The sequence below is a fragment of the Schistocerca serialis genome, chromosome 1 (assembly GCF_023864345.2).
Source record: "Schistocerca serialis cubense isolate TAMUIC-IGC-003099 chromosome 1, iqSchSeri2.2, whole genome shotgun sequence".
Taxonomy (NCBI): domain Eukaryota; kingdom Metazoa; phylum Arthropoda; class Insecta; order Orthoptera; family Acrididae; genus Schistocerca; species Schistocerca serialis.
In genome coordinates, this window is record NC_064638.1 from 362,760,943 (window position 1) to 362,783,877 (window position 22,935).

The following is a 22,935-nucleotide window of genomic DNA, read 5'->3' on the forward strand; positions in this document are numbered from 1 at the left end:
ACCCCGCGCACCCTGACTGCAAAATTGTAAGTCAGGCTGTTGATTCTACCTGTTGTGCTGTCATTAATGAACATCATTCCAGCGGTTGTTTTCCAGCAGGATAATGCTTGTCCACACACCGCTGTTGTAACCCAGTGTGCTCTACAGCGTGTTTCCTTGGTCTGTTCTCTCACCAGATCTGTCTTCAGTCGAGCACATATGGGACTTCATCGGAAGGCAACTCCATCGGCATTCACAAATAGCACTAACCGTCTGTATTGGCCGATCAAGTGCAACAGGCATCGAAGTACATCCCACGAACTGACATCTGGCACCAGTACAAAACAATTCAAGCACGTTTGCATGCTTCCAATCAACATTTTGGTGGCTACACCGGTTATGAATGTACTAGCATTTCACATTTCAATGGCTTATCTCTCGCTTACATTAACCTGTGATCTTGCAATGTTACCACTTAAATATGTTACCTAGACAAATGTATTAGAGAAATTACGTTACTTTACATTAATTAGTCTTTGGTGTTCCGATTTTTTTCCCGTCAGTATAAAATAGGACCAAAATAAAGTACACGTGGTGGTTGAAAAACAAGCTATCAGAAAATAACACCATTGGCATAAACTAACACCGAAATTCACAAAAAATAACATTGACATTGGCAACCAACAATACCGAAATTGCAATAAAATAACACTGCTGTTGAATGAAATTACACTGTAATTCGAAAAAATAAGACCGAAATTGTCAGTAAAATATACTTATTCTTCCTGTCTCTACCTACTAGTTAGCCTTCGTATTTTAGTCGCTTTTCTATACCCAATGGTAGATGAAAAACAGAAAGAAAAAAAAGTAAACAACTTGGTCATTCAAGTTTTGTCACATGCGGCAACAAAACCGTCCGCTCGCGGAAAAAAGTGCGACAAACAATAGGTTGATCTGGTGCGTTGCCCGCAAAAGGGTACAACGCGAGGAAAAATAAGTACCGTACACGCCGCAATGGCGCAGAGGTGGCAAGGAGGTGAGGGGAAAGACGACCTGCCAAGTTCTCAACGGCGGCACCCCGCGGTGCTCCCCCTATCGCAAATGCACATCTTTGTGTGGCAAAATTAACAGCAACATTTCATCAGCCGACACAAGCGGCTGCCCAGTGCTACTAATCAGAGAATGTCATTCAGGACTCTGGATTCCTGCAGCCCTGCTGGCGCCGCGATTGTCGGGTTTAATTTGCAGCCGCGGCGACAGAGGGACACGCAGAGAGTTTCTGAGAAGCGGCTTCAGCGCGGGCGCGCCGTTTCGTTAGGGGCCCGCGGACTCTGCACGCAAATGACCCCCGCTGCATTGTGGGCCGCGGCGCGCGCATTAATTAGGCCGCTCTGTGGCCCGCTGTGCGCTGACTCACCGCCACCAGGTCCACGCACCGAGGAGTTTGCTCCTCGCCTCACTAATGCCCCAGCACGCCGGGCAGCCAAATGCCTCATGTATGAATATCTGAGGGCCCTGCAGTTCATGCTCGGATTCCTGCAGAAAATTGTATAACAGGGTCTCAGTAGAGTCATTATGACATATACTGAGGTGACAAAAGTCACGGGAAAGCGATATGCAGATGGCGGTAGTTTCGTGTACAAGAGGTACAAACGGGGGTGTATTGGCGGAGTTGTCATTTGTATTCAGGTGATTCATGTGAAAAGGTTTCCGACATGATTATGGACGCACGACAGGAACTAACATACTTTGAACGCGGAATGGTAGTTGTAGCTATATCCATGGGATATTCCACTTTGGAAATCGTTGGGTAATTCAATATTTCGAGACCTTCAGTGTCGAAAATGTGCCGAGAATACCAAATTTCAGCCGGTCGCGGTGGTCTAGCGACTCAGGCGCTCAGTCCGGAACCGCGCGACTACTACGGTCGCAGGTTCGAAATCTGCCTCGGGCATGGATGTGTGTGATGTCCTTAGGTCAGTTAGGTTTAAGTAGTTCTAAGTTCTAGGGGACTGATGACTACAGATGTTAAGTCCCATAGTGCTCAGAGCCATTTGAACCATTTGAACCAAATTTCAGGCATTACCTCTCACCACGGACGACGCAGTGGCCGAGGCCTTCACTTAGCGACCGAGAACTTAGGTATTTGTGTAGAGTTGTCAGTGCTAACGGACAAAACATTCTGTATGTAAGTGTGTAACTCAGACACTTTTCTCTGAACTACATAAGGAGTGGCGACGTCGCAAGTGCAGCCCTGTCCAGTATCCTAACAGAGAGGGAGTTGCTAATTAAATTAAATTAACATTACCGAGCGTAGATGCGGTCTACTTGTAAAATTACGAATCAAATGACATTAATCACGAGTTGATCGGGTTATTAATTTGAAAGCCAATAAAATTACATAATAAACAAATGATTTTAGATCAGTTTTCCCTGCCAGTGTGTGAAATCTTATGTGACGTAACTGCTAAGGTCATCTGTCCCTAAGCTTACACACTACTTAACCTAAATTATCCTAAGGACAAACACACACATCCCTGCCCGAGGGAGGACTCCAACCTCCGCCGGGACCAGCCGCATAGTCCATGACTGCAGCGCCCTAGACCTCTCGGCTAATCCCGCGCGGCTCTCTGGCGGTCTGCGATTACCGATGGCCAGGCTGAATAGGGAAGTATTGATTGATGGGGCTGAGAAATTTTCAGGACCATAGATTAAATGTAGTTAATTATGGACAAGACTCGGATATTTTACAGAGGTTCCGAGCCCTTTCTTTAAATTTCAAGCAATGGCTGGTGCGGCGCGCAAGGATGCCCAGTTTGTGCGCTTTCGCAGAAGTGGCGCCACTTCCATCTGCCCAGCTCCTGAACTGGGAGGTCGGGCCGTCACTGGCCGGAACGAATTGTAACCACCACCCTCCGTTACTTTGGCTACGGTAACTTCTTTCTGCCAGCGGAAGATTACTGTGGAGGGGTATAGAAATTGACAAAAGTGTGGGGAGCCGCTCTCGCGACCTCATTTCGTTGCAGTTCTTGTTGAAGTCATTTCGTGACAGCAGTAGAACGCGCGTTGCCATCATTTTCGGTATCTATGAGCTTGCTTCCGTCAGTTGTTCGCAGCCATGAGCCAAGCGGTTCGGTTTAGTGCTGCAATTTTTGAATGATACACTCACGGCACTTTAAGCGGTTTTACAAACGATATAACGCTTTGCATCTCGATCGACGGGCATTTTCATCAAACGCAGATCTGATAGCTATTGTTTATTTTCATTTTGATTTCAAATTCTCAGATTTCTTTGCTGTTTTCGCCTAGCACGCTCTCCGAAAAGGACTGCAAGGGTTGTTCATGTGTTCCATTCCTGTGTTCGATAATATTTTATTTCTTTGTCTTGACACACAACAAAACATTTTCGTTCCAGGTTATTTCATTAATACTTTGAGTGGATCGACCTTTTATAACATGTAACAGGCTGCCTCTCATTTCAAGTGCTCTGTACACCACATATATCTGTCTACTGGTCGGTAGCATTCGCCTGCTGCCCTAGTCAAAAAGTTTTTATTTACTTTTCGAAATCTCTGTTAGACGTGTAGAAGCACGATGGCATCACGGACGAGGGAACAGTGGATTGGCAGCTGGGCTTAATGATTCAGCTTATAGGGAATCGGAGGCAGTTCACACAATTCTTTTCGAATCGCACTATGTCCGACAAAGTTCTAGAGCTACAAGTTGGAGTCAATAACGTATTTTTTCAATCGGAAGAAAAAGAAGAAACGATCGTATGGCATTATAGGCTGGGAGACTCCATCTGGGGCTGTTCGGCCGCCTGGAGCAAGCCGTTTTATTGACGAACTTCGGAAACTTGTGTTATATATATGTACATATATACATTTTTTTCTGTTAACCACTACGCTGTGGATCCTCTCAGCACCATACCATGCGTTGCTGACCTCTTTCGGAGGAGAAAGTTTGTTATTAAAACTTCGTGAAAATTTCTCGTCTTTTGTTCAGTGATTGCCATTCTAGATCGCTTATCTCATCCGTGACGCTCTCTCCCCGACTTCATGATAATACAAAATGAGGTACCCATTTTTGTGCTTTTTGTTGTTCCGTCAGTCCTATCCGGTAAGAATCCTATATCGCGTTGCAAAAATCCATTAGTTCGTGTGGAAAGAATGGACTGTTTCCGAGAAAGACACCGACCGAATTCTTATCGCCACAGTTGGTCACTAAAAATTGGTGCTCCTGAAGAAGACTCCAAGAGCGGGAGTGAAAAGTTGATATGAGGGTTGTTTCAAACCAACCAGCCTATGAGTTTATGAGTTTAGATTCTATGACGCACTAGAGAAAATCGAGATATTCCGCAAGTCAGTGCACAGAGCCTGGCGAAAAGTACTTGGTATTTTCCCAGAGAACTTGACCGCCTGTATTCCATATAAGACATACGAGATTAGGAGGAGCGAGGGCGTGAAGGTCACGTCCAGGTGGAGAGAGAGCCGGCGGTTCGTGAACCTCGCCGTGAGCGCTGCCGGCCATTGTGCGCTGCGGATAATGCCGGCTTATTCGCCGCCTGTTACGGCTGCCATTGTCCGCCGTATTACACTTCCGCAATATTGTTCGGGCAATTACTCGGCAGCGGCCAGATTGACAGCTTTTATGGGCAATATATTACTGCGCGGGGTGAACGCCTCCTCAGCCATCCGATAATAATCTGCACCAGTACTGAGCAAGCTGTGAACTGATCTCGCTTCGCGGATTTCCTATGCTGGAGCAATATAGTTAATGAAAAAAGTTCTCCCGCCTACATTCACGTTGTCTGAACGATTTTATACCATTGCAACCGCCATTTTTTTCTTTATATCTGTTGTACAATTTCGATCTTAGAGAATTTTCAAATATTGTTATAAACAGATACAGGGATTCAATGCATTAGCAAAGTAAAAACAATAATAAATCAAATGGTAAAATGTGCTAGGATTAATAAAAGCCGGCTGCGATAGCCGAGAGGTTCTAGGCACTTCAGTCCGGAACTGCGCGACTGCAGGTTCGCTGGTCGCAGGTTCGAATCCTGCCTCGCGGTCGTGCAGTAGCGTTCTCGCTTCCCACGCCCGGGATCCCGGGTTCGATTCCCGGCGGGGTCAGGGATTTTCTGTGCCTCATGATGACTGGATGTTGTGTGCTGTCCTTAGGTTAGTTAGGTACAGCAATTTTAATGGCCAGTAGTGTATGTAGATGTCAGCAATTAAGAGAAGACATTTAATCGGGGCTGTAGAAACAAGTTAGAGTAATCGGCGGATCACTCAACATTTGAATACGAGCGATGCCGCTATTGCTCAATTTTGGTAGGGAAGGGCGAACCATGGCCGACCACAGCGTCAAGACTGCAGAGTTCACCTAGGGAGACGACAGAAAATGAGGAGCCTGATTCATCACTATGATCTATCCGATGAGCAGCTTGTGCTTCAGTGACCACGAGGACCATTAACAGGCGGCTCACAGAAACGGGGCTGCGCTCAGGCATCCCTTGGACCGACAACCATTTGTTCTGTACACCAACAAGCTTATTTGCATTGGTGTTGGCCACGTTCCGCCTGAGATCTCATTGACTGACGTAAAAGTGTCTTCAGTTATGAGCACCGCTTCCAACTGAGTTCCGATGGCCAGCGAAGACGCGTCTGGAGAGTCGCCGGACAGCGGCGGGATACCAGCCTGACTGTCGCCTGCCATACCGCCCGACAGCCAGGAGTGATCGTCGGGGCTGCCATTTCATTGCATAGCAGGATCCCTTTGGTGCCACTGCGTTTGTCGACGATATTCCACGCCCCATTTTGTTGCCCTTCATGGTAAGCCATCCTGGGCTTACATATCAGCAAAATAATACCCACCCGCGCGTGGCGAGAGTTTCTACTGCTTGCCAAACGGTACCTTGGCCAGTAAGCTCGCCGGATCTCTCCCCAGTTCAGAGAATTTGAATCAATATGGACAAGGCCCACCAACCATCTTGGCATTGGGCAGAATTTGGCGCGATATCCCTCAGGACGACATCCAGCGACTCTGTCAGTCAGTACCAAGCCAAATTACTACTTGCATAAGGGTTAGAGATGGACCAACGCGTTATTGACTTGCTTAATTTGTGAAGCTCTTTCTCTTAATGTCCGCGTTCTCCCCCCCCCCCCCTCCTCCCCTCTCCCCCTCCCTCCTCGCTCCCACAGGTTCGATTCCTCCCTCGGGCATGGGTGTGTGTGTTGTCCATAGCGTAAGTTAGTTTAAGTTGGATTAAGTAGGGTGTAAGCTTAGAGGCCGATGATCTAAGCAATTTGGTCCCGTAAGATCTTACCACAAATTTACAATTTTTTTTCTCTTAATCAAATGATCCAATATTACTGAAATTGTAAATATTCCTTTATGTGTACATGCATATCACATCTACCGACTTCCTCCCATTCTCTTTCGTGGTGCGTCGCTTTTTTATCTTAGAGTGTATGTACGAGCGAAAATTCAAAACGTAAGTTTCACGTTATTATGGCATGTCAAGAAAATTTTATTTGATGCTGTACTACGCTTCAAAGTGACAGAGATACAGTACATGACACCATTTTTCAATATAGTCAGCAAGTATCTGGAAACAACGATATGAACGTTCAAAAAATAGTTCAGTACCTCGGCGATAGAAATCCGCTCCTTGGTCCTGGAGCCACGTGAACGTTCTCATCATCGGAATGTCATCGACTGCTGCGGGTCAGTTCTTCGATTTCCTGGACATGTCGTCTGTGGTTGATGTCAATAGCCTTCCTTCCCAACCCGTATCACCCATGTCTGTGCGGACTTGGTGAAATTGTTCGCACCGTTTCAGTACGGCTGCAGACGACATTGGATTTGGTCCATATACAGTCAGAATTTCACCGTTACATGTAAACAGTGTGTCACAACATCGGCTCATTGTGATTCGTGTGCCGGCCGCTGTGGCCGAGCCGTTCCGGGCGCTTCGGTCAGGAACCGCGCTGCTGCTACGGTCGCAGGTTCGAATCCTGCCTCGGGCATTGACGTGTGTGATGTCCTTCGGTTCGTTAGGTTTAAGTAGTTCTAAGTTCTAGGGGACTGAAGACCATAGATGTTACGTCCCATAGTGCTCAGAGCCATTTGAACCATTTTTTTGAACTAACCTGACTACAGCAGATGTTGAAAGTGACCACCATTCATCTCTTGGCACTTTTGGTCTCTAGTCAGCAATTTGTTAAAGGCAGATCGAAGATGGACTGATAGAATTGCTGCAGTCCCATCCGAAATGTTCTCCTGCAGTTCTTGAAGACTATGAGGGTTGTTGTGATACTTATACTTGAGAACTCCACACACAAACTAATCGCACACTGACAGATTAGGTGACCTGGGTGGCCAGCTAGGGCCGCAACCAGACTGACCTCTGCTAACAAAAAAATGGTTCAAATGGCTCTGAGCACTATGGGACTTAACATCTGTGGTCATCAGTCCCCTAGAACTTAGAACTACTTAAACCTAACTAACCTAAGGACATCACACACATCCATGCCCGATGCAGGATTCGAACCTGCGACCGTAGCAGTCGCGCGGTTCCGGACTGAGCGCCTAGAACCACTAGATCACCGAGGCCGGCCCTCTGCTAACAATTTTGTAAATATGAAGATCGTGTAAACGTGCTACAAGATTCGGCCGGCTGTATGGGCAGTTGCTCCATCCTGTTGGAAGTAACTTACGTCTCTCCCTCCTCCTTTAATGCCGCCATAAATTATTTCAAAATGTTGGCAATGTAACATGCCGATGTCAACGTCTAATGAGAGAAGATGTGGCCAGTAATGCTGTCGGCAGACACTGCACACCAAACACCAGCCTTCTGATCATGCAGTGATGTTTCGTGGAAGTTATGCTGATTCTCCGCTGCCCAGAGCTTGTGATTCTGTGAGTTGACATAACGACTCAAGTGAAACCACGCTTCGTCAGACATAAAGAACAGATCCCTGTCCAAGCCATTCACTGCTAGCTCAGTGAACAGTTACTGGCAAAACTGGAGGCTCTGCGGACCATCTGCTAGTTTTAATGCATGAACAAGAGGGTTGTTTGTGCAGGTCCAGGTGGCGTATTCGTCCGCATGATCGACTTGATGTGCCTGTCTCTTGGGGCAGGCGTCGGATTAGCTTGGTAGGTCTCTGAAGCATTTCCTGGTAAATTGCAGCCACATTTTCTGGTGCGCGGGCACTTTTCGGATTGTCTCCCGACTTATTCAAAACAGATCCTGTCTGACCGCAGTTTCGGACTAAATGTTGTCTGCCACTCTTTTCTGGCACTTTGACACCATTAAACTTGTCAGCAAACAGCTGACCACACCGTTTCCACGACTTTGTTGCACGTAACTTTCCCCGCTACTAGTGATTTCCCTAAATCGCTTCAGGCAAATACCAGGATTGAAAGGGCACGGCCGATTTCCTTCCCTAATATGAGCTTGTGCTCCGTCTCTAATGACCTCGTTGTCGACGGGACGTTAAAACACTAGTCTCCTCCTCCCCGCTACTCCACTGTGAGTACCGTTGTCTCCTTTGCACTGCGCTACGCTCTGAGGCGCTCTGGATCACGTGGTGGGCATACACGTGGTGTACGCCTCACGGGGTGAGGTTGTATGTATACATTCACGTCCAGTCGTACCCACTCGTCTCGGCCACTTTTATTTGCCCCACACTGTACCTGTCATTGCCACGTAATAAAACTTTCAGCTACTTCACATATACAGGGTGTCACAGTTATGTTGCAACAAACTTCATACTGCACCCACAAGCTCCATCTGCTTACGCCAAGCCTCTCCGTTGAGCATGCAATGAATGGAAAACACCAACAAACAATCGGTAGCGTTTAGAAAATTAATAACACAAAAATCATTAACATGCATAAAAATAGATTGTATAACATACCTTACCATATCTTGTGAAAGTGGAAAATTCCACAGCGGTACACCCCAAATACTGTATAGCTACATGTTGCAAAGATGATTAAAATACAGCCCATGACTTTGACATAAGACCTCCTGACGAGGAACTGTACACTATGCGGCCTCCTCAACTTACCAAGAAGAAATTGATGATGCCAAGTTCTTCTAGCAATAGACTGCTAAGCGGCTCCTAGTGTGACTTAGCAACATGAGTTCCAGAAACTTATAATAAACGAATATGCCTTGATTTCTCTGAGTTTAATGAAATAATCACCATGAAAATACATGTTTTTCATTTTCATTTCTGGATTAAACATTCTACGTAATGGAACTTGTTATGCCAAGGACAGCTGAGTGAAGATAGGAGAGGTGTTTGTATTGATTAAACACTGTCCTATTTATTATGAGTATCCTCCCTCCATAAAAAATAAAGAGTTTTTTGCGAACCAAATGTAACAGACGTAGTCAGATACTTCCAAAACGTATGTATGAATATTGTCAACGGATCGAAAAAAGTTATTTCAGCTGCGACTTTGTGAATTTAGAATTACTGAAATGCGGTGTAATTCCGTATGGTAATTCAGGCAGTTATAGCTACGTGGGATAGTCTATATCACATAACACTAACATTTTAAACGAAAGAAACCGACGAACCATTCACGGCGATTGCGCCGAATAGTTAGAAATGTAACTTACATTACGTCTGGAATATTCGCGTTCATACGTGGTTATTAAATCTAACAGATGATGGTGTATGTAACAATAAATGTAATCAAAATTGCTGGAAGCGCATGCATTTAAGCGGTTCAGCTATAGCCGTATAAGCAACAGGCCTCCATGGAAGAGTATCTTTTACGTTGGTACACGAAATGACCGAAAGCAATTGCTTTGAGATTCATCGTGTAAGACGGCGCTGTTTACCCTCCGATGGCCAGTATACGAAGAGTTGCTTTAACATCACGCCAGACCGTGATTAGTCAGTCGACATTTTGCTGTAAAGCCGTGGTTACTGCACCATCTCGTCTATCTCCTGTGCGCAGAGCGCTGCAATTACTTTTCCAGTCGCAGAGGTGCAGCGCATGTCCTCATCCTCCGTCATGGGGGATAAGCTCCAGCTTACGTGATGAGAAAATACCTTTAGTGTGTGCCTATCATCAAAGTGCTTTATACCCAAACAGCACTTACATGCGTTTAAGCACACATTAACGACCGCACTGTCCCATTTGCGATTAGCCGTTGCAGACTTTTGCCAGAGAAAAAGAAGGAAGCAATTTAACAACCTGAGATTAATCCCTTCATATACAGTATATGATTCGATTTGAATTCCTTAATACGGCCTTCTCCTCTAATCAAGCTTTTGTGCATGCAAAACGCCGATATTCACGTTTCACTTTACATTTTCATCGCCGTAACTGTCAGAGCAGCTTGGTGTAACATGTCAGATTAAAGCACATATTACATTACGATCACGTTTGCCATGTATTTGGTGCAGAAAACTCGTTTTGATGACAGTTTTAGTTTTCAAGCAAGACCTAATTTTATAATAACTGAGAATTGTTATAAGAGGGCTATTCGATTTTTAAGGTCCGATCGGGCGCGAAATGGAAATCTCAAAGAAAATCAGACACCTTCCAGCACTAGTTCTCTGCATATTCGCCGCTCACTCTTAGACATTTGTTGTAGCTTTGTACCAACTTCCCAATACCCTTATAACAAGCAGCTGCCTGTGCTTTCCGCCAATTCTCTACGCTGTCCTGTAGCTAGTTGTCTGTACCAAAATGATGTCATCATAGCCAGCAGGTCATGTGAACAGAGACGAGAATCAGAGGGAGCCAAGTCCGGGCGAAATGGTGGGTGATCAAACACTTCCCATCGAAAACGCTTCAGGAGCGCCTTCATTGCCCTTGCAGTGTGCGGCCGAGAATTGTGATGAAGATGGAAGTGCAACGCAGTTACGTTATGTGGGCTGCATGAAATCAGACGATAACTCTCGGCAGACACTCATACTTGGCAGGAGACACTATTTTCAAGGCATTTTTACGTGCTCACTGTGTGCTCAGAACCGAAAAGAGCGACATGGCGCGATCGATGGGCATGCAAGACATACATCTGCGCAAAGTTTCAAAGGATTTTCCTTGTGGTTTCCATTTCTCGAACGAACGGACCTTAATAAACGAATAGCCCTCATATTTATTTGTGCGATGGCCGGTCTGAAAGCAGATTGGTTTTATTCAGGATTCCAATAGATGATATTGTCCCAACTCTTTTGTCTACAAAACCGTATTTTTCAAAATAGTCTCCGTTCAATTCTACAGTCTTATGCCACCTTACTGGGAAGCTCTGTATGCCCGCATGGTATCACTGTACTGGTCGACATTGGGGCAAACGTCTTGCTGCAAACAGGAACCCCCCCCCCCCCCCCCATCATACACGTACCAATGATCCCTCATTGGTCCAAACATATTGAAGTCGAAATTTGTGGGATCCGGGATGCAGGCTGGATAAGGAAGAACGATCCAATGAAGTCTTGTGAGCTCCTCTCACTGTGCGCAGACTTGTGTGAGATGCAGAGAGGTGTACGACTGTGATCCGTCGATCACCTCGAATGAGAGTGTCGGCACATCGCAACATTGCAAGACTCACAGCTGCGTGCAGCCGGCTGGCACGCGAGAGGTCGGATAGATTGGCGCGACCTAGTTGCGATGATAACAGACGCTTCGCCCAAAGGCTCACAGGGCTATTGTTCACTGTCAGGTCTCCGTACACATTCTGCAATCGCCTATAAACATCTGCGTTGCTCTGGTTTCCCGCCAAAAGAAACTGAATGACAGCACTCTGCTTGGACACACCGCTGTTACAGACGCCATATAGAAGGCTACTTATGGCGGTGTCACCTATCGGAATTTAATGAAACTGCACGGGCTGAGCCCGCATCTCGTGGTCGTGCGGTAGCGTTCTCGCTTCCCACGCCCGGGTTCCCGGGTTCGATTCCCGGCGGGGTCAGGGATTTTCTCTGCCTCGTGATGGCTGGGTATTGTGTGCTGTCCTTAGGTTAGTTAGGTTTAAGTAGTTCTAAGTTCCAGGGGACTGATGACCATAGATGTTAAGTCCCATAGTGCTCAGAGCCATTTTTTTGCACGGGCTGAAGCGGGAATATTCCACAATGCCCCACAACAAATTCCGAATTTCTTCAACCGAAATTGGCCGAGAAAAAAATGTGTTGCTCCTCGTGCTATTGCTCTGTGCAAAAGCAGCCGGACCAGGAGAGTATCGTCGTATTAGGGAACAATCACAAACTTCCGATGACTAAATTGTGTAAGAGCGTTACTTCTGTTTATATGGCCATTTTTTCAGAACCCATAGAAGTTTATCCAGGTTAATTAGTAGGATCGAGCTACTAAAGATCAAAAAGATGGCAGTGAGATCTTGCAAAAGTTGATTGTTGTGAAAGACTTGGTGTATGTAACTTCCCTTCCAACATTTAAGGGTGAACAGCGACACCGAATACCGACAGCAGTGAATGCAGTTAACTCCAGATATGCTCGCAAAAGTATGGGACGGATTTGGTTATCGTCTGGATGTTTGTCGTCTGTCCGGTGAAGGGCACATCCAGCTTATGAGAAATGTTGATGAAAACTTTGATACTAAGTGCAGCAGTAAAAGTTTCCCCAAGGTTCCATGTGCATGCATGTAAAAGATATACCCTTATCTAATCGAATGTTTCATCTGAAAATAAAAAATTTCTAGTCCTATGCATAAATTAAAATTTACCCGGAATTTCTTTCTTCATGCTATGCATGACTCACTTGTTTTCAAAGTTCAAATGGTTCAGATGACTCTGAGCACTATGGGACTTAACATCTGAGGTCATCAGTCCCCTAGAACTTAGAACTACGTAAACCTAACTAAGCTAAAGACATCACACATATCCACGCCCGAGGCAGGATTCGAAGCTGCGACCGTAGCAGTCACGCGGTTCCGGACTGAAGCGGCTAGAACCGCTCGGCCACCGTTGCCGGCGCCTCATTGTATTTTCACATTTCGCGACATATCGTACCTAACTTCCCGAATAGTTCTCGTATTTGTACACTGAATCTTGAAATGCTTACGAAAGGCACGCTGCACGCACAAGACAGATTCGCCGTAGCGGAAATACCGCTCCAGCGCGAACGCAAATCGTCCAGTACGACATGAATAAGGGCTAAAAACTGACACTCCACACTACTAATAGACGGCGCCACTGTCACTGTATCTTGTTCTTAGCGTGAGTTACTCAAATTTGAAAACGTCGAAATATTGTGAAACACTTTATACTTGAAAGAAGTATCGTCAACGATCAACTACACGAAATCTTCCATAGTTATTCCATGGGCATAGGTGGGTAGGGTCGTACTTGGGAAAATATAGAGCCTTGAAAACGACTCAATCATTTACAGTATCCCTGTATAAGATGTAGAAGATAAATTTTCAATAGTTGACGCCGTGGGGCAGCAGAAGGATGGATTTGGGAAAGCCCGCATCTCGTGGTCGTGCGGTAGCGTTCTCGCTTCCCACGCCCGGGTTCCCGGGTTCGATTCCCGGCGGGGTCAGGGATTTTCTCTGCCTCGTGATGGCTGGGTGTTGTGTGATGTCCTTAGGTTAGTTAGGTTTAAGTAGTTCTAAGTTCTAGGGGACTGATGACCATAGATGTTAAGTCCCATAGTGCTCAGAGCCATTTGATTTGGGAAGGACGGTCTGAGCGGGCTGGGCCGCCAGCAGCTGCCGCCTGGCTGAGTTTCGCCGTCGGCGTGGCGTGTTGCATAACGCGCGGCGGCAGCGGCACACTTAACGACGCGCCGACTGGTTTGGTGTGTCCCGCCTGCAGTGGCCGCCGCCTGCCCTTTGCTCGCATCTAGCCAGCTGTCAGCGCAGTGCAATGACAGGCTGCCTCTGCAATTCGTCCACACTGCTCGTCCGCGGACATAAACTCCGGAAGCACTCTATAATCTACACAGTTCACAGCGCAGCAACTGTAGGTTTCAGACAGCTACATTTCACTTATTCCTTCGTCAACACTCCATATGTGAACACGTAACGTGAATATCGGCACATACTCATACTGCAATCCAGTTAATCCATTACCTTTGGTCAGTTTGCTTTTGTGTTGTGAAACAGAAAAAGCGGAAAATAAAATAATATTCCAAAAAACTTCCAAAAATTTTGTGAAATAAATTATCTAATTTGACGCGCTTTTGAATAAGTACCACTGCACCCCATGAATACGCACCTCCCACACGATCGTTAAAAAAAAATCCCTTAAAATTCAGTTTAATTCAGTTATGATGAACTGAATATTTCCAGTTTGAAACTCCCGCCACACGATGCTATCCTGTTACTGGCCCATACCAGTTGTTTCTCTTTTTCTTCTCAGCAGTTACTGGATATTGTTAGTGTTAAGTATATTACGTACGGCTCAAAAATAAAAATACTTGTCTTCCTCCAGCGTGATCAGCGTAAGCTAAAAGGCTGGACACCTCTGGTCTACATAATCCACCACACATATATCTTCAACTACACTTTCAAATTCTACGACTGTAATATGAACTGTTTAACACATCATTTACGTAGCTAGCAACAGCTGTTCGTGGAATATTTAATTTTCCCTCAAATCACTAATTACGTTTTCCTTATTTAACCTGATTACTTTGAAGCAATTGTCTGCCTCCGTAGCTGAGTGGTCAGCACGTCTGACTTCCATGCGGAGGAGCTGGGATCGAGTCTCGATACTGCCAGAGATGTTTGCTCACAACACGATAATACCGGAAGATCGGTGGGCCGATCCCACGAACCTTCCATACCACTTTCACTGTCACCGGTAGTGAAGGATGATACGGCTGTCGGTCGGTACCGATGGTCCCACCACGGCCTGTGGACGGAGTGTACCTTTGCTTTCAAGCAATTACGTGTTTCTTTGCAAAACAAGTTATCACTCTGGCCAGTTTCATAACCCATCTGTCTATTTCTCACTCTTCGTTTGGCTGCGAATATTCGGGTCGGATGGCTGATTTGGCGGAGGGGACGAAACAACGAGAAAATCGGTCCCACCGCATTAGGAAGGATGTGGAAGGAAGGGGGCCTTGCCCTTTCAAAGGAACCATCCCAGCGCTTGCCTGAAGCGATTTACGCAAATGAGGGAAAACCCAACTCAGAATGGCCGGACGCGGGTTTGAATCATCGTCTTCTCGAATGCGAGTCTACTGTGCTAACCACAAAGCCACCTCGCTAGGTGAATATTCGGGCAAAAACGCATTGTGTAATTTACATTTGACTAATCAGCTAAGCCCTACAAAAGAGATGTATGATTTCGTAACAGTTGTTAATGCATTTTTTTCTATTCTGTTCTTCCTGCTAGTAAGAGGCTCCTTCTTTGCTGAAATGTAGGGAAATGAGTAGCACAATGGTCCCAACTTATTCATACAGCTACAGCAATACCTCTAAAACAACGTGTCGTACACAATAAGATGAAAAGGTAAGATTAGTAAAGGGGACATCTGCCTGGGCTACGACTGGCTACCTCCTAAAAACAACTTTTGCATCGGCGAGATCAGGTTTCTATTTTCAAACAGGAACCCCTCATTTTTACTGCATATTCGTATTGTACGCCAAAAATTAAGTACGGTTCACTCAACCTATGTTTTCCATTCGTAGTTGGTGGTGGTGGTTAGTGTTTAACGTCCCGTCGACAACGAGGTCATTAGAGACGGAGCGCAAGCTCGGGTTAGGGAAGGATTGGGAAGGAAATCGGCCGTGCCCTTTCAAAGGAACCATCCCGGCATTTGCCTGAAACGATTTAGGGAAATCACGGAAAACCTAAATCAGGATGGCCGGAGACGGGATTGAACCGTCGTCCTCCATTCGTAGTGTATGGCGCTGTAATCGACAAGTATGTCTGTTTTTGCAGTTACGACGCATTTGATTCTGCATTTCATTTACGATGTAAATGCAAATCTTGGTGTTCAAACAGTCTTAGATACACTGAAGCGCCAAAGAAACTGGTATAAGTATGCATATTCAAAATGGCACTGAGCACTATGGGACTTAACTACTGCGGTCATCAGTCCCCTAGAACTTAGAACTACTTAAATCTAACTAACCTAAGGACATCACACACATCCATGCCCGAGGCAGGATTCGAACCTGCGACCGTAGCAGCCGCGCGGTTCCGGACCGCGCGCCTAGAACCGCTAGACCACCGCGGCCGGCTATGCATATTCAAATACAGATATACGTTAACAGACAGAATACCGAGCTGCGGTCGGCAACGCCTGTATAACACAATAAGTGTCTGGCGCTGTTGTTAGATCGATTACTGCTGCTGCAATGGCAGCTTATCAAGATTTAAATGAGTCTGAACGTGGTGTTATAGTCGGTACATGAGCTATGGGACACAGCGTCTCCGAAGTAGCGATAATGTGGGGAATTTCCCGTACAACCATTTCACGAGTGTACCGTGAATGTCAGTAATCCGCTAAAGCATCAAATCTCCGACATCGCTGCAGCAGAAAAAAGATCCTGCAAGAACGGGACCACCGATGACTGAAAAGAATAGTTCAACGTGACAGAGGTGCAACCCTTCCGCAAATTGCTGCAGATTTCAATGCCGAGCCATCATGTAGTGTCAGCGTGCGAAGCATTCAACGAAACATCATCGATATTGGCTTTCAGAGACGAGGGCCCACTCGTGTACTCTTGATGACGGCACGACACAAAACTCGTCTGGGCCCGTCAACACCGACATTGGACTGTTGGTGACTGGAAACATGTTGCCTGGTCGGGCGAGTCTCGTTCCAAATTGTACCGAGAGCATGCACGTGTACGGGTATGGAGCCAATCTCAGGAATCCATGGATCCTGCATGTCAGCAATGGACTGTTCAAGCTAGTGGAGATTCTGTAATGGTGTGGGGAGTGTGCAGTTGGAGTGATATAGGACCCCTGATACGTCTAGATACGACTCTGACAGATGAGACGTACGTAAGCATCCTGCCTGATCACCTGCATCCTTTCATGTCCATGTGCATTCCGACGGACTTGGGAAATTCCAACAGGACATCCCAAACATCCAGAATTGCTACAGAGTGGCTCCAGGAACACTCTTCTGAGTTTAAACACTTCCGCTTGCCGCCAAACTCCCCAGACATGAACATTATTGAGCTTATCTGGGATGCCTTGCAATTTGCTGTTCAGAAAAGATCTCCAACCCTCGTACTCTTACGGATTTATGGACAGCCCGGCAGGATTCATGGTGTCAGTTACCTCCAGCACTACTTCAGACATTAGTAGAGTCCATGCCACGTCGTGTTGCGGCACTTCTGCATGCTCGCGGAGGCCCTACAGAATATTAGGCAGGTGTATCAGTTTCTTTGGCTCTCCAGTGTGTTTTCCAAGGGGATTAAGATTGGGTAGGATAGCGTGCCAGTAGATGTGCGATAGGGTGCCTGACAGTTCGTAAAAATAGAAACATAGGCGTGCTGCCATATGAAGACAGCTGTTGTCGCCTTGGAAGACGGGAGTGTCCAGAGCATACTCATTATGAACATGAAGAAGAAAGGGCACTGCTTTGTCGCCGATAACGTTAAAATAAAAATCCTGGTTAATATTCATATTGACTTAAATGAGTGAGCACACGTCATGGCACGAAAAACTTCCCGAACACATCACTACACCCAAACACTACGAGTCAAACGCGTGAGTGAGCAGCCGGTGCACCCACTGCCTCGCCCAACAGGCAACATCGCGACTCGTCGGACAACACGTCTCGAGTTAGCTACAGCCCAGTTTGTGTTGTTCTTACCACTGAAGTCGCAGCGCCGCTGTCAGTAATGCCCTTTGGCGTAGAATTCGACTCAAGATGTTCATTGCATACAGCTCCCTGGACTGCGATGCTCGAAAACTGGTTGAGATGGTCCTGCATTCATTGACAGGTGCAATTCCTGTGGAGTTTGAAACTAATTGACATTGGCAAGGTGACCGCCCCCGGTAGCTGAGTGGATGCCGGTAGCTCAGCGTGTTCGGTCAGAGGGCTAGCTGCCCTCTGTAATAAAAAAAAACTGAGTTAATGGATCAACAACGAACTGAAACGGGTGTCTTTCGACGTCCGCCCAGAGCAGATACAACGAACGAAAACGAACAAATTTTCTCTGCTCAGGGACTGGGTGTTGTGTTGTCCTAATCATCATCATTTCATCCCCATCGACGCGCAAGTCGCCGAAGTAGCGTCAAATCGAAAGGCTTGCACCAGGCGAACGGTCTACCCGACGGGAGGCCCTAGTCACACGACATTTATTTTTTATTTATTGGCAAGGTGTGACTCTAGCCTCCGGTCACTGTCAGATAGAATCTTTTTAAGACCACTGTTTCTGCGCCGTGTTACGTGGTTGCGAGAGTTACATCGTTCCTTGTGGACACGTTAAACACAGCACGCTAATACACAAAAAACTGACCAATTTCATTCACGGTATGGTTATGAGTGCGTCAAAACACGTCAACATCTTTTTTGTTATTCTGTTGTGTGTCCATGTCGACGTATTTTTGTTCTTATCCCGTGCAACAGACTGGCACTTACACTTCATTGCCATGACTTAGGTCAGCGGTATAGGGCCAACCGACCGCCATGTACCAGTTCTACACAAGTTATAACCCCCCAAAGCAAGCTCGTTGCTCTTTTAATGGGGTGACTGATATTTAGTTTGTAAGGTTAGTTTTTGATGAGAGTCAGCCTCGCTTTAATACGCGAGGCAGAGTTAAAGTGACAGAGCTGTGGAACTACCACTGGCTACATCACGTACAGCTCTCCAAACTCCAAAGTGTGCTCATTTAAGGAGGTAAAAAACATTTTGTCTGGCGAGCGTCTTCATGTTGCGTATGTTTAAATCGCGGATGTGTGGTGTTGTGTGCAGGTGGTGGACTCCCGGCGCGTGGCGAACGCGTCCGGCGGCGTGGAGCAGCGGCGGCATCAGCAGGTGGAGGTGTTCCAGGAGCGCGGTCCGGGCGGCAGCCGTCTGCACGTGGTGCGCGCCAGCAGGCTCTCCACCTCCTCCTCCTCCACCACCACCACCTCCGGCACCGCAGCCGCCTGGCGAAAGGCGCCCGCCTTCGATAACCTGCAGGTCAGCCATCCAACACTCAACTATCACTAGACTCGATACTCGGCTCCACATGCATCATGTGCACTTGGTCGAAATTTCCATTACCTCAACCAATAGCTACAAGTACAAGACCTTACAGATGATCTGCAAAATAATATTAACACCTATACATACACGTGACAAAAAAAAACTACGCATTACGAAGGAGTTATCCGAATGGGACGGAAACCAGCAGACGTGGTGTACATATACAGACAAAAAAATGATTACAATTTCGTAAAATTTGGATGATTTATTCAAGAGAAAGAGCTTCATAAATTGAGCTAGCCAATAACCCACCTCTGGCACTTACGAGAGCAGTTCAAAAATGGTTCAAATGGCTCTGAGCACTATGTGACTTAACTTCTGAGGTCATCAGTCGCCTAGAACTTAGAAGTAATTAAACCTAACTAACCTAAGGACATCACACACATCCATTCCCGAGGCAGGATTCGAACCTGCGACCGTAGCGGTCGCTCGGCTCCAGACTGTAGCACCTACAACCGCACGGCCACTCCGGCCGGCTACGAGAGCAGTTACTCGGCTTGGCATTGATTGATAGAGTTGTTGGGTAACCTCCTAAAGGATATCGTGGCAAATGCTGTTCAGTTGGTGCACTAGATCGTCAAAACAGGGAACTGGTTGGAGAGCCTGCCAATAATACTCCAAATGTTCTCAATTAGAGAAAGATCCGGCGACCTTGCTGGCCAAGGTAGGGGTTTCCCAAGCACGAAGACAAGAAGTAGAAATTCTCGCCGTGTGCGGGTGGGCGTTATCTTGCCGATATGTAAGCCCAGGATGGCTTGCCATGATGGGCAACGAAACGGCGTGTACCGCTATGCTGTAAGGGTGCCAGGGATGACAACCAAAAGGGTCCTCGTCAATAAAATTCTTCTGGGTTTGAGGCCGCATTGTCATCTGTCTTGGCTGCCAACTATGACAGGTTTGTAGGACAGTTCTCGCTGAGCAACAGGCGCGCGGTAGTCCACAGCGATGGACGGCACGCAGAGCGCCGACGCGGCCTAGTCGACACTAGGCAGTTATTTAGTAAACAACGCTACGCTGTAGTCGCCGCTCAGTCTCGAATTCGCCGATTTCTACCAACAGCAAGCAGTAAAGGAAACTCCAATGGAAAACGCCCATTTCCGCCAATGACAACACGTAATGCAAAGACCAATAAAATGAACTCCTAAACCCTTCCTCCTCACCCTCACATCCCATGACAGCACTCCTCCATAGCATATAAGTATCCAACAAGTGCTCATTCAGCAGTTAGCAATACACCCTGAGCAAGGCGCCTTGTAACAGTCCCCGAAACGTCGGAATTTTACAGATGACAATGCGGCCTTAAACCCAGAAGAATTTTATTGACTGTGACAACGGCCGCGGAAGCCTACGTTTACATAAAAGGGTCCTCCTATGAAAATAAAAGGCACCCCAGACAATCACTCCTGATTGTGAGGCCGTACGGCGGGTGACAGTCAGGTTGGTAACCCACAGCTGTCTGGGGCGTCTCCAAAAACGTTTACGCTGATCATCGGAGCTCATTTCAAAGCGGGATTCGTTCCTGAAGACAATTATATTTCAATCAATGAGATTCCACACCGAAAACTTGTCTGGAGACGCTCCGGTCAGCAGTGGTATACCAACCTGACTGTCGCCCGCTATACGGCCCGACAACCAGTACTAATGATCGGGTGCCATTTTTTCTGTTGTCATCCGCGGCACCCAAACAACACGGCCTTACGTCGACGACATTCTACGCCCAGTTTTGTTGCCCTTCATGGCAAGCCACCCTGGTCTTACATTTAAACAAAATAATGGCCACCCGCACACGGCTAGATTTTCTACTGCTTATCTTCGTGTTTGGAAAACGCTGCCTTGGCCATCAAGTCTCCGGATCTCTTCCCCATTAAGAACGCTTGGATTATTATGGGCAGGGGTCCTCCAGCCAGCTGGAGATTTTGACGATCTAACGCCCAAATTGGATAGAATATGGCACGATAATCCTCAGGAGGACATCCAACAACTCTGTCAATCAACGCCATCCCGAAAAACTGCTTGCATAAGGGCCAGAGGTGAACCAACGCGTTATTGACGTGCTCAGTTTGTGAAGTTCTTTCTCTTTAATAGATCATTCAACTTTTCTAAAATAGTAATCGTTTGTTTGTCTGTGCATATACGTCATATCTACTGATTTCCATTCCGGATAATTCTTTCGTGGTGCATCGTTTTTTGTCTTAGTGTGTGTACAGACTAACCTTAAGCATCAGCCATCTGACATACACCACCTGACAGAAAAAAGTTAAGCATCCACAAGGGGATAGAGCGCGAAATGTAACTTCTCGGGCTGAGAGGGTATGTGACGTTTTTCAGTCATTACGAAATAGTCAAATTTACAGACAGCCTCTTGGTATCAGCATACGTATCAATATGACGTCGCACATTCTCTGATCTGGATGCGTAACTGTTTCGGTTAGGAAGAAGCCGTTGTATCTTCTCCTAAGGCAAACTGGCTCACAACTCTTGTGTCTGCTCTTTGACATCATGATACTTGCAATGCGACGGAGATGAAGTCGCAGCTGGTACCGGTGCATGTGCTGTCGGGGACAGGTCTGTGGAGTATCTCAACATCACACAGACATGTGCCACGTGTGGACTAGTATTGACCTGATGAAAAAAGGCATCGTGATACTGTCGCACGAGAGGTAATACATGAGAACACAGGATGTCCGTGATGTACCGTTGTGCGGTCAGCGTTCGTTCAGTCACTACCAGCCGTGATCTTAAGTAATACCCAATCGCTTCCCACACCACGATGCAAGGAGTAACACCGCTGCGGCTCTCCAAATCTTCTAAGAATGTGGTTTCTGCCCAGGTCGTCGCCATACTCGCCAATGATGGTCTTTGAGGTAGCGCCAACCGCGAGTCATCGCTGAACACAATGAGACGCCATTCATCAGCAGTCCCTGCTCCACGGTCATGGCATCACTCCAAAATGCAGCCATTTGTGTTGAGTTTTTAATGAAAGCTATTCGCGGAGCAATGATTCCCTAGTCTGGCTGCTGCTATTCTCTGACCAATAGTGCTGGATGACACAGGATATTGCAGGGAGTACATGACTTGTTCTCAAATGGCAGCCACGGATATGAAGGAATTACGATGTGATTGGTGCACAGTGCGGTGATCTCCTTTGTAGTTGTCAGACGTCGTCGACCAGGACCTTGACGACGTGTATGCCTGCTCTCACATTTCCATGCAGGTAGCTGTCACGTCCGAATGCCCCACATACCTGGATATTGCACCATTTGATCAGATGGCCAAATGGAGACCTACAACGAGGCAACATATCACACGCTGCTATCGCTGTTTCACACGAGCACGCAGTATTCCCGTGTCCTCCGCATTTATCACTCAACGGAGTGTTGGTGATACACGGCACGTTATAGTAACGAGGAATATGCGCATATATGCATTTCATGTATGGTAGGACTAATGGCATGGGCATGAGGCGGCACACTTGTACCAAGAAGCATACCCCACCAGAAGACACCCCTTAGAGTCGAAAGGTGCTTCAGTGCCTCCGAGAAACTGAGGGCATTCGAGATGCTGCAGAGTGGGTAGTCCTGTACGAATTACACATGTACCTGAAAATGTGATGCCGGAAACAGTTGACCTCTCTCCGTGAATCTCGAGAAGGAGACTTGCCACACAAATCAACGGAAAGAACCACAGTAGTGTTTGGGGAATAATACATTGCTATACATTGCTATGCAGTGTACCCTTACCACCTCCAACAAGTTCAGTGTCTTAGTGAAGCGGACTCTGGTCCTACAATAACGTCA

General features: G+C 46.7%; 1 protein-coding gene across 1 annotated transcript in view; it reads left to right on the forward strand.

Moving 5' to 3' along the window:
* The window catches only part of LOC126473691 (uncharacterized), a 1,039,677-nt gene that overhangs the window by 960,404 nt on the left and 56,338 nt on the right, over window positions 1–22,935 (forward strand). Inside the window, exon 6 of the mRNA XM_050100967.1 lies at window positions 18,863–19,072. Within this exon, the coding sequence (XP_049956924.1) occupies window positions 18,863–19,072 (210 nt within the window). The remainder of the gene's footprint in view (window positions 1–18,862; window positions 19,073–22,935) is intronic.